General features: G+C 51.7%; 2 protein-coding genes across 4 annotated transcripts in view; one reads left to right on the forward strand and one right to left on the reverse strand.

Annotated features, from left to right (window-relative positions):
• BORCS5 (BLOC-1 related complex subunit 5) overlaps positions 1-2,040 on the forward strand; it is a 91,995-nt gene extending 89,955 nt beyond the window's left edge. For both annotated transcript variants that reach the window (XM_026502404.3, XM_026502403.2), the window contains exon 4: positions 1,319-2,040. In XM_026502404.3, the coding sequence (XP_026358189.1) occupies positions 1,319-1,549 (231 nt within the window). In that variant the 3' untranslated portion in view covers positions 1,550-2,040. The remainder of the gene's footprint in view (positions 1-1,318) is intronic.
• Positions 2,041-8,145: 6,105 nt separating this feature from the next.
• The window catches only part of DUSP16 (dual specificity phosphatase 16), a 75,641-nt gene continuing 71,678 nt past the window's right edge, over positions 8,146-12,108 (reverse strand). For both annotated transcript variants that reach the window (XM_026502402.4, XM_044385225.3), the window contains exon 8: positions 8,146-11,833. In XM_026502402.4, the coding sequence (XP_026358187.1) occupies positions 10,657-11,833 (1,177 nt within the window). In that variant the 3' untranslated portion in view covers positions 8,146-10,656. The remainder of the gene's footprint in view (positions 11,834-12,108) is intronic.

The raw sequence follows: 12,108 nt of genomic DNA on the forward strand, positions 1-12,108 counted from the left end.
GTTTTTTTCTCGAGGGAGGGGAGGGGCAGAGGGAGAGGAAGAGCGAGAACCTCAAGCAGGCTCCCTCTCCAGCAGGGAGCCCAGTGTGGGGTTTGTTCTCAGGACAAGATCGTAACCTGAGCGGAAACCGAGTGGATGCTCGACTGACTGAGCCACCCAGGCGTCCCACGGTTTGGTTTTTATCACACCGTTTCCAGAGGCTCTGATAACGTGTGTCAGGTGGCAGTACTTTGCATGAGGCTGGGGGTTGGCAAGGGTCACGCTCCTGGAGTGGACAAGAATGAGGGACTGAAGTAGCATTTGAGTTTAACTTAAGGGTAGAAATTGAGGTCTTGGTGGTTTGTTTCTTCCCTACACAGGAGAGTATAGGCACCTGACAGGCTGGAGGTTCCTTTCCCTTATTTTTATCCAGGTGATATGTTCCAGAGAACTTCCCCGGGGGAAGAAAATAGTCACAAAAGGGGAGCGCAGAGCCTAACATTTGTTTAACTGGGGGAGAGAGTGCAGGGAGCAGTTTGCCTCACAGCAGTGTGGTCCACGGTATGGACTTGAGCCTTGGTTGTCAAAACCACCCCTGTCCCTGCACTTGTCCCCAAGGGGCTGCCACCCTGCAGCCCTTCAAGGAAGAGAGGGAGGAATGACAGGTGTGTTGTGAAGCCCCTCTGCGTCATGCCAGGTCCTGTGCTGGGTGTGTTCTCTCGCTCCATCCTCACAGTTGGGGAATCAGTTCCCTGGTGTGTGTGTGTGTGGTTTTTTTAAGATTTTATTTATTTGCGAGAGAGGGAGAGGGCACGCATGAGCGGGGGGAGGGGCAGAGGGAGAGGGAGAAGCAGGCTCCTCGCTGAGCAGGGAGGCTGAGCAGGGAGCCTGATGCGGGGCGGATCCCAGAACCCCGGGACCATGACCTGAGCCGAAGGCAGACGCTTCACTGACTGAGCCACGGTCCCTCGTTCCCGGTTTCTGGCGGATGTGGACCCCGAGACAGAAAGGTAAGTATTATCAGCTCAGGTGGCAGCGCCATGTTTAAACCCCGGTCTAATTTCCAAGCACAGGATTCTTTATGTAGAGAGAGAAAAATCTGAGGGTCTCAACAAGGCCTAAGTGGCTCACATGCCCAGCACAGAGCCAGAAACCGTGGTCTCTGGGTCCCCCTGCAGAGATGGCAGTGGGGCGCCGTTGCTAGAGCCGAGCTCAGCAGGGGTTTCCACCGCCGCTGCTGCCTGTGAGCCGCTCAGCTTCCGTTTGGCCCGTGGGTCTCACGCCGGACAGCGGTCCTCTTGCGAGGCTTACGGTCTTCGCTTCTTCCGTCCCGCTGCAGATGGATTTGTCCGTAGAAACTCTCTTCAGCTTCATGCAAGAGCGCCAGAAGAGATACGCCAAGTACGCCGAGCAGATCCAGAAGGTCAACGAGATGTCGGCCATCCTCCGCCGCATCCAGATGGGCATCGACCAGACGGTGCCGCTGATGGAGCGGCTCAACAGCCTGCTGCCCGAGGCCGAGAGGCTGGAGCCCTTCAGCATGAAGCCGGAGCGCGAGCTCAAGCTCTAGAGCGCCGCCGGCGGAGGGCCGGGCTCTTGGCCTCTGCGGGCCGGCCTGGCGCCGCCTCCACCCCAGGCCGTTCGGAACCGACGTCGCGGACGTGAGTGGGTCCGGAAGCGGGTGGGAGGCCCTGGGGCTCCCTGCGGGGCTGTGACGCGGTGCGGCGGCCTGCGAACGTGCTGCTGCCCCCTCCCCTCTCCGTGATGCGTTGTCCCCTTTGCAAGACGAACCCAGCTAACTCTCGGTGCTAACCGGAAGTTGGAGCGTTTGAATTATTCGGAATTTGTTACAGAACTCTGTGTCGGGAATTCTCTTTATTTTGTTTAGATTTTTTTGTTTTAATTGAGAGTGTATATTGTCACGTCTAGCTTGCGGAGTGAAAATATGGAGAGAAGGGGAGAACTAATTTAAGAAGCTCTGTGTCCTCAACGCCTTCATGAAATTTTACTCTGGGCTTTCCGGGTTATGAATTGTAAACATAAAGAACTAATTTAATCCAAGTCTCGGTGTTGTTACTGTTCCTACCCTGTTGACGTCACATCAGGTCTTTATCTGGGGCACCGTGTTCCTGGCGCGGCGGAACACTGGTATTTTTGTTGTGTGCTGGGTTGTGGTGTCCCTCGGGTGTCGTCATCAGAGACCGAGGACTTCCTTTGAACGCCCTCCTCAGGCTCATCTCCCACTGATAACTGGTTTCCTTAGTGCAGACGTGGTTCAGGTTTCTTTGTATTACATCAGCACTGGCAGGACTCCGATTTTTGTCACAAGGTCCTCACCCACATTTACTAGCCTGGGAAACCTGTGGCGTGGCCAGGCTTCGAAGGGCCCGCGGCAGGCGTTCCCCGAGCCGCTTGATGTGCCTGACATCGTGCCCGACTACAAGCAGGGCTCTGTAGTCCCGGCCCTTCTTTTCTGAACAGAGGAACCTCACAAGCCTGCCGCGCTTCTGTGGGAGTTCGGGGAAGGAGGCCACCTGAGTAGCCACGGAAGTGCTTAGTGCAGGAGTTTGCACAGTGTCACCGTCCCCAGGGAAGGAAAGGCTGAAGGCGCGAAAAGACTGGAAGAACAGATCGAGGCAGGCACATTGCGACCAGGATGGGGGGACAGGGAAGCCTCTGGGGCCAGGATATCCTGTCAGGACTCACCTCGTTCCCTTTAGTAAATTCTCCCAACTTCAGAAGGTGCTTTTTAGGTGTCAGAAACAGCCTTCCGTAGATTTATAATCTTAAGGTTGATCCACTTACTTTAGCATTCTCTCTGGTGAACTTGATCTGATTCTAATCTCAGCTTTTAATCAGATACTATTTTGTAAGATTCGTAAAACCCAGAATAAAACATAGGACATAAAACAACCGGATGACGGAAGAAACATGAGCATTCAAAACTAAATGGAAAAAATTTTTTGATTCCGACGCAGGAAAAAAAAAAAAAAAAAACCCAGCTTCTAGGATTTTCGAAGGAGCAACGAAAACATGTCAGGATTGTTCATCCCTCTGAGCTGGGAAGACCAGATGGACACCGGAGCCCAGGGAAGAGGCCAAGGCAGCATTCCCCCCCCTTTCAGGGGCGACCTTCAAATCCCATTTCTGCCTTCCTGGGGACCGATGCCTTCGCATTAGGAAGGCGGGCTAGAGGTGGCCAACTTGAGGAGATCAAGTGGCCTGAGGGAGTCATTGGGGACTAGGCAGCCGGAGCTGAGGAGGGAGGAACTCTCCCTTTCCCCTTCATTGGGTCGCACTGGTGAAAGAAGTTTGTGTTTCTAATGCCTTTTGATGGTCAGGATTTTATTGTGTCTTAAATCATTTCTAGAAGAATCTATTTGAGGGTACAAATCCAGAAAGATGTTTTGTTTCTTAGAAACCTATTAATAGCTAAGGTTGTTTTAGGAAATGTCACAGGGGAGGGTGGCCACGTTTACTGACTAATGTGTCTTCGCTCCGCTGACGCGCTGTACCCCTTCGGTCCTGTATCCCATTTCCATATGACTGAGGGGCTAGTTCTGAGCTACACTCTCGTCCGCTCATCTTTCTCCCCACCGTTTCGTGTGGTTCTTCATTCTTCTATACTGTTTTAATATAATTTCACAATATGTTTTAATATCGGGTATAGCTAGACTAGGTGCCACCTGTGTTCATCCCTGTTTTTTCCTTTTTTTTTTTTTTTATTTCAAACCAGCAGAAATTGTGTTTTGAAAAAATAATACAAGGAATACTTCTATTCCCTTTGCCAAGACTGACAAGAAGTGGCTTTTTAAAGCCATCGCCATCGTTGTCTTTGTCTGAGTTCTTGGAGTGTACGGCTCCCAGCTACGAACACGGACGGGCTTGCAGCTTTCAGAGAACGAAGAGCTGTAAAAGCAGCTCAGGCACCGCACTTCGTCTAATTTACAAATAAAAGCACAGGATGAATAAAATGAGACACAGACCAAGCCTACTGAGGGCTCACTGTTTCAACAGTTCATGGCGTGAGCATGGCAGGAAGGCGGACCGACCACGGCATGAGAACATTCTCGGCCAGCCAGCCAGCTCGCCAGCCAACCCACCACCCAACTCAAAAGCCAACTCTTCTTCTTATAAGGAAGTTGGGGGCGCCTGGCTGGCCCAGTCGGTGCAGCATGCGACTCTTGATCTCAGGATTGTGAGCTCAGGCCCCATGTTGGATGTAGAGTTTACTGGGGAAAAAATGAGTTTAAAAAAAGTTAGACAAAATGATAATAACTTACGTTTGGGTCCTAAGTAGCGAGGCTACTCATTAACTGGGGAGAAGCAGAGAAGAACAATAGGCAAATTCAGTATTTTTTTAAAGAATTCTAGTGAGTATGATGTGGGGGGTGGTTCTGCAATGTTGTCAACTTGGCTGAGCTGAACTGTTTGCCAGAATCCCCTGCCTTGTTTGTTTCTGGTTCGGTTTGGCTACAAGAGCCGTCTGCATGCGATCTGGAAGTGGACAGAAAGCGGCAGCCGTGCTCCCTGGCCGGAGGCCGCCGACGTCCAGCCCCGCTGCATCTCAGGCTCGCGGCCTGCGGCACCTGTAGCGGGCCTGGCAGCCGGGCTCACGGCTCCACTGGCTCCCAGGGCTCTGCCTTCGGTTCTTCCACATCCCGGGCCAGGTGGGACTCGAGCTTCTCCCGTAGGTCCTCTGCAGCGGCAGGATGAAGGCTTCGAGAAGAGGGGAGGCCAGCGTGGGTCCCGGCGAGACGTCGCGTGCACCAGAAGCAACTCGGCGGGGGCTCCCTTAGCAGCACCTGGAATGAAGTGCTTAAGGTCAGTCCTTTAACACCCCCTCCCTGATTCTGGGTCATTCCTAGTGCTGCTTCTCTGATTGAACCCTGATTTAGGTAACATGGCGCTACCAGTCCTTTCCCACCTCAGAATTTTACATTTTCGGGCAGATTCTGGGAATCTGAGTAATTTGCTATTTGAAGAGCTCATTCTGCTGAATCTCTGTTGCTTAACGCCCGGTGACCTGTCTGGAGCCTCTCGGAGCTTTGGGAATAAAGAGGCAGCCTGGCGTTGTGGGGGGCCCTGGCTGTAGCTCTCCAGCCTTGATCTCTGGCAGATGGCTTCGTTTCCCTGAGCCTCTGTCCACCTCCCTACAGCGGGAGCTGGTCTGGATGGGCTCTCGGGCCCCTTCCAGCTCCAGGATTCCACTTCCGTGACCCCTGATACTCCAGCAACATCTTCACCTCTTGTCTCTGAGCACTGGCCCTGTGTTTCGGAAGTGACTTTAAATTCTGAGCTCCCAACAGAGAGAGCTCGTTTCTTTCTGTTAATTAGAAATTAGAAAGTGTCCGGTGGCTCCCTCCTTTTGAGCACCTGTTTTGCTATCTCCTGACCTATGTGTGCGTCTGTACGTATGAACACTGTCCAACAGGTCCCTACAACCACAGTGTCCTTGTTTGACTCAAGGTGGAAGTTGGTAGAAGCTGGCCTTCACCCCGTGTCGTGTATGCACGTGAGTTTACAGCGAATGAGTTGTGGGGTTAAGAGCCAGGGATTTCATGAGAGCCTATATAATTCGACATGTCACGTCTTTGTTTCCCTTCAAGCTCTGTCCTCCTCAGGAACGTAATTTCTATTCTCCTCAGAGTCAGCATTTGATGAAATGGATTTTGAGGACTCCATACCTGAGATACGGGAGTGCACTCAAGGAATGAGAGGGGCTTTTTGCTTGGTGAAATCCCCTCTGGGTATCCCTTTGCTTTTCCCACTGACAGACAAGAAGGTAGGTGATGGGTATTCCAAGCATGCTGTTTCCAAGGTTACATACACCAACGGCGCTGGGGGACTGACCTGTGCCCCTGCTTCTGTGGGGCTGTAGAACTTACCTAGCTTTGGCATTTCCCTCAGCAGGTCCCCAGGCAAACCCGGGAAACTTCAGGAATGGGAGCTGGGAGCAAACACGGATTAAGATTCTAGAGTGAGTGAAATTTTGTCTTCCCAATTTGTTTATACTAAACCCAGATACACGGCACTCAGCAGGCAGCTACTGAAATGTTAATAAACCTATTAAAGATCGAAGGGTAGCGTGAAGGGACCGTTTTTCTTTTTGGGGGGCGTCGTTGGTGTAAATTGTTCTTCACACCAAGGGAAAGAATTTGCTCTTCTTTCCCCTGCCCTTTCGTTCCTTAGTTAAGAGCCGCATAGCGCCCCCGAGGAGAGGTCACTGGGGTTCACTAATGTACAGTAAGGAACACTTTCTTGCACACACACGAGGCGTGTCGCTGCCATTCAGATGGCCCAACTCCAGAGGGGAAGGGTGACCGGATAACTTCCTTATTCACATGCCTCAAACTAAAAAAATCAGAATTTTTGGCAACTAAACGTAGCCGCTTCCTAGTCTAACCAGTATGTCCCGGGTGCGCTGACGTGTGCCCATTGCTGTTAGGAATTTGGGCAGAGTTATCCGGGTCGCTCTGAGGCCTGATGGAGTTCACTAAGGACTCCATTTTCTTCGCCAGCCAAGGCATCCTCGTCCTGCTGCCTTTTATCTTCATTATACAGTGAGCGGGATTCACGCTCAGAGCTTTGGTGAACCAAGGACTTTAATTTCAGCCTTTGAAGCTGTCGCAGCTCCCTCGAGCAGCGAGAACCGAGCGCGCAGCCGGACTCCCCGTGTGCCAGCTGCCGTGTTTGCCTGGGACACGGCTCCCGCCGGGCCACAGCCCGCATTTCCCGTGGGACTGCATACCCGCGGACCGTACTGTTTTAGCTGGAAGCAGAGGAATGACACTGGGTTTTACATAAACCCAGTTCAACGCCTGCGCGTAAACCGCAACGACTGGACCGACTCGTGAACGTCTTCCAAGACAGTGACGTAATTTTCCAGTTGATTTTGCAATACTTTAAAGATACAACCGGGTATAATTATGTTGTCCAAGGATGAATGGGCCCCATGGAATGCTAGAAATAACTCCCTTCCCTCTTCCATTTATAGCTGCAGGAGTGATATTCAGAGAAAAGCACCTAGACAAATGTTACTAGATCTAAAACATGTCTGCGTGGTGTCAGAAAACAAAACCAGCCAGCGTTTGAAATGACAGTGACGGCTTTGAGGTGGAAAGCTGCTGTCCCCTAGTCCCAGTATGTCCACCCTTCCCTTGCCATCTCTGTCTTCCTTGTTTCCCCTCAGCCCGAGCCCTGAGCTGATTTTCGTTGTCAGACCCAAACTAGTCCTCCAGCACTAGCCTGCTCTTACTGGTCTCTGAGAGGCCCCCCAAATCTGTGCACTCAAGTCGTAAGTGGCTTGACCTTCAGGACTTCCCACGATCTGCCCCTTCTTATGAAGCCTCTCCCTGAACACCTGCTTGCACAGGCCACCTTCCATGTCTGGAGGCAGAAGTATTCGACACTCTGTTCCCTCTTCAGGCCCGTGCTGGCCTCCGGGTCTCTGCGAGGTCCCGGCCAAGGCAGCTCTTCTAGTCTTGGCTCACCCAGTGGCATCCTTGCTTTTAAATTTTCTTAAATTTTAACTTCAACTCAGAAGCCTATCCCAACCAAGTTAAATGACATCACCTGTGATTCTCCTCTTACTCCGCGGTAATATGCTTTATTATGAAGCATATTTATGGAGGTAAATGCTTTATTCCTTTGATGCATAAAATTCTTTGACCAACTGATGAGACTAAGCTCCTCGTCTCCTGAACTGTGCTGTGCAGTGTCATTTATAAGCAGAGGGGTCATGAAGATGTACACGGCAAGGATGGAGAACCGACCTGTAACCACTAGTCTCCATTCTTCCTACAAGAATGATACAGCCGTTGACCTTTGCCATCAGCGTGTACCATGAATGTGCCTCTGGTCGTTCTTCCTACCCTGTCCTTATTCTCGAGTCCGTCAGTCGGCAAGTATTTACCAAGTGTCTGTCTCTCCACCGTAGTGTGCATCTGGGACACGCAGTGAAGGACGAGGCCAGCAGGGAATCGTTAGCCGGGGAGCCGCTGTTTCATGTGACGACGGAGCGCTTCCTGTGTCTGATGCCCTCACCACTGTATTGAGCTCAGTCCCCCTGGACACAAGAACAGCGGGACAGGTTCTGCTGCCACCACCTCCTGCACTCGGATGTTGCTCTTCCCACCAACAGCGGCAAGGAGAGGTCCTTTCTCATTTATGTATAAACAGGTACCAGTTTCGATTTTATTTCATATTAACATACATGACCATCAAAATGAGAAATGCACAATTTAACCATTCAACAGCATCTTTCTCCAAAAGAACTATATTCATATTAAACATTTATACAGTCTTTCCACCTCACTTTACAAATGTCCTAAACCATTGTCCAGCCTTTCTAACAAAAGTCTAGTTTTGCTCTTCAGAAATCACCGTTCAGTGTCATGCCAGTAGATTCCAGGGTGTCCCCTACGATTCCATACTGAAGAGCGGCCAGCCGACCCACGCAGTGGCAGGGCTCGCCCCGGAGGCCCGGCGGTGTCGGGCCCCAGGACTGCGTATTTGACATTCGCAACCAAGGACGAAGGCTGTAGGGTAAGACTACCTCATAGTCACAGGAAGGAAGGGGACCATGGCCAGGAGAAATCCCGAATGCTGGACGTCCCCTCAACCCTCCTGCGACATACGTAACACTGGAGCTCTTGCTTTCATTTCTTAAAAATGTCCCACAGCTGTGACCAGACTCTGGAAGAGGTGAGCTCTCCCTCGCTTGGTGTATATACAACACCTCGAAAAGGACTGACACCTTGAGAATGTCTGATTACATCCCGAATGTAAGTGTATGTAGAAAAACTCAGATCATTTCACAGAACTTCTTCCGTACAGTAACCCCGAGCTCCCTACGCAGTGTCCGCTCTTCCTGCCTTCGTTTGACACCCGGATCACAGCACATTATTCGCGTGCAAGCAGTTATGTTAAGGGGCGCTCGGAATCATCGCGAGCAAGTCCGTTCTGAATCACGTCATTCTGTGCTGGTTTCAGCAGTCATCATAGGAAGCATGAAGTCACATCCTAATCGAAGGACTATCCATTTCTCGAACACAGAAAAACCTGAGATATGAGTCAGCAACTAGCTACACTTACAGTAAAGAACAATGACAACCCCCCCCCCCCCAAAGCTGCTGACGTGAATCAAGGCTTCAAAAGAGGACCATACTGTAGCTGACAAGACCCAAGCCAGGAAGTCTAAAAGCAGATATGTCCTAATCACTTGTGGACTTGTTCCAATCAACTCCTATTTTCAGCTGCCAGGACTGATTCCATACAGTGATTGTAGGTCAGAGACTGAGAGACCGCCTTGGTCCCGCTCCATTTTGATATGTCCCTTCTACTAAAAATATGCTGGGGAGAGTTTCTGAGAAGAGCCTGGCTGTGGCTCTCCACTCTGCTCACAACGAAACAAACTCCCAACACCTCCCTCACCCTCCTGTACCGTTTCATCCTGAACCCTCCTCTCTGAATTAGCCTCTCAGCCCCATTACAGACTACCTCCCTCATCACATGCTCAGGGGAACAAAACCACTGAGAAAAAGGAGTTTCCTGCCTCTCTTTAGCAATTTTAATTCTTTAATCTTCCCAGAGCTTTTCTCCCTCTCGGTAGTTTCCTATAAAAGTCTACCTGACTGTTCGGTTTTTACAAAATGTATCTGTGCAAAGAAACCGAAATGGAAAAAATCTACTTTGGCTGAGAACTTCGAAGGGGCTGCTTATCCTGCTACCAACCCAAAGAAATTCACATCTGGCTTCAAGCAAGTTCACCTTAATTTAAAGGATTAACAATCCCATTTGGAACAATTCTCTGCTTTACATGGAGGGAGGTAGACTTGTTTAGCCTCCCGACCGACCTTAAATCATTATGTGGCCAGATTCCTGGCTGCTCAATTGAATCCTAGATGGCTTCCCTTCTCTTCGTCAAGCTGAGAAGAAAAAATTACCTCCATCCAGGCCCAACTGAAAATTTGTGCAGAGATGGTCTGAATTGGTCTGCAAAGCGTGACTAGCTCCCTGCCTGTTCACAATGCCTAGAAGGCAGGCTACCGGACCTGGTAGTGGTGAAAGCCCCGACTTGCGGTCTGAGGTACTGGGTTTGCTCTAAAGTCGACCTTGGCAAGGCCCCTGACTGTCTGTGCAGCAGAACGAGGCTCCCATCGCTCGGCTGCCGGGCGAGCTTGGACGTGCGGATCCGCCTTGCATGGGGTCACTGCTCTTGCGTTCACCATGAGGTCCTGTCCCTGATGGGGTCTACCCGCCCAACCCACGAGCTGGCTCAGTCTCAGCGCTAAGGTGCACTACGGAAGGGGCCGGACAGAGACTAGGGCTCGAGATTCGTGTAGCACACCACGACAACGGGAGGGCACGGTGTCCTCCAACACCAGATCAAGCTGGATTCAGTAAGAACGAGGGGATGTGCGCCGCGTACAATGTTTCATCTGTCTAGGAGGAAATCTAGGGTCTGCCCTTCCACTCTTGTTGAGAAATAGCTGCTCTCTCAAGTGCAGACGCTGAGAGAACAGCCCTGTTGATCCATCTTTTGCTTTTACACCATAGCTCCATTTTCCAAAAATATATATGTATGTACATATATATATTTCAGATTTACAGGGAATTTTTTTGTGTGTGTGTGAAGAAAAACATTGTCCATAGAAGTCACAAGTGTCTTCCTTCTCAGGAGACCTCAATGATTTCCATGCTGCCTGAAAAGCTAGACTGGCTGCCCACTTTCCCCAGTTCTTCCCGCGACCTGTTCTCCGACATGATGCTCTCGCCAAATTCCATCTGGCAGCTTCTGCGTTTAAACTGCTTTTCGAAGGGGCTCTCTTCGTGCCAGCTCCGCCGGGAGTCGGCTCTGTCACTTGGCTTCTGCCGCCGGCGCACGGAGTGGACTTGGTCGCCGCAGGTGGGCAGCTGGCTGCAGCTGTAGGCGGAGTAGCCGGCGCTGCCCCCGTACACGGCCGAGGCCGAGTAGAAGTGAGAGGACTCCGTGGCAAAATACCAGCTGCTGGTCAAGGAAGGGGTGGAGGTCTGGGGAGCCAAGATGTCCGAATGCCAGCCCTTGAGGCCCAGCCCGGCGGCAGACTTGGCGAGGTGTTGCTGGCTGGTGGACAGGCCGAAAAGGAAGTTGGGGTGGTAGTTGTCCTCCACGCTCCCGCTCCGATGCAGCGGGGAGAAGAGGGCCCGCTGGGCGGCCCCGCTGCTGCTGGCTCTTCCTGCATGCAGTCGTTTGCCCTGGCCATCGGAAGGCCTGGCCGGCTGAGGCTTCCTGGGAAGGCTGGCTTCCTCCTTATCTGGGCTGGTCTCTGGGGTCTGCTCCGATACTTCCTCGACTGGCGAGAACTGGCAGAGCTTGCTGGTCCCCTCCAGGGTCGTGGAAGGTTTGTAGTATTCCAGAGCATCTTCGGAGGAGGAGAAGCCATGCAAGGAGGCTGCCATGCTGGCGGAGTACGAAACGGATTTGATGTCCAGAGAGAAGGAGCGCTTGAGCTTATTGCTGTCTTCTAGCTTGCCTGAGGGCAGGTGGAGGCCGCTCAGCGCCTGGACCAGCGCGCTGTCCTCCAACAGCGGGGGCTGCGTGCCGGGCGCGCTGGCAGGATGCGCGGGCCTCTGCCCTGCCGCCTCTGAGGTAGCAGAGTTGGCGCAGGGTGGACTGAGGCACATCTCGCTCTTCTGTCCACCCTCGGAGACCGCGGGGCCAGGTTCATTTGGCTTCTCCAGGTGCAGCAGCTTGAGTTTGCTCTTTGGCCCCGATGCGCCGGTCTGGTTCTTAATCTTCTTCTCATAGTCCAGGAGTTGGCCCAGAAAATTGAAGTTTGGAGATATAGTAGGTCTTTTTTCTTTCACAAATCTATGAAGAGAGGAAAGACATAAAAGTCTTGAATTTTGCAACTATGCTTTATCTTAAAAACAGCTAGACAACAGAACAGTAAATGAATAAATAAGGTAGGGAATTATTAGCGCCTCCCAAACACCTATGGCAGATGACAGTATGAAAGTTTGGGGAGACAGCGCATGTCCCTGGAGCATGCGGGGGGGGGGGGGGGGGCCAGGCCCCCAAAGCTCTAGTTTTAGCCTCCTTATTCTCAAGGACCCAGAGTTTCCAATGCAACTGACAAGCGAGGA

The sequence above is a fragment of the Ursus arctos genome, unplaced genomic scaffold, assembly GCF_023065955.2.
Source record: "Ursus arctos isolate Adak ecotype North America unplaced genomic scaffold, UrsArc2.0 scaffold_26, whole genome shotgun sequence".
NCBI classification, from domain to species: domain Eukaryota; kingdom Metazoa; phylum Chordata; class Mammalia; order Carnivora; family Ursidae; genus Ursus; species Ursus arctos.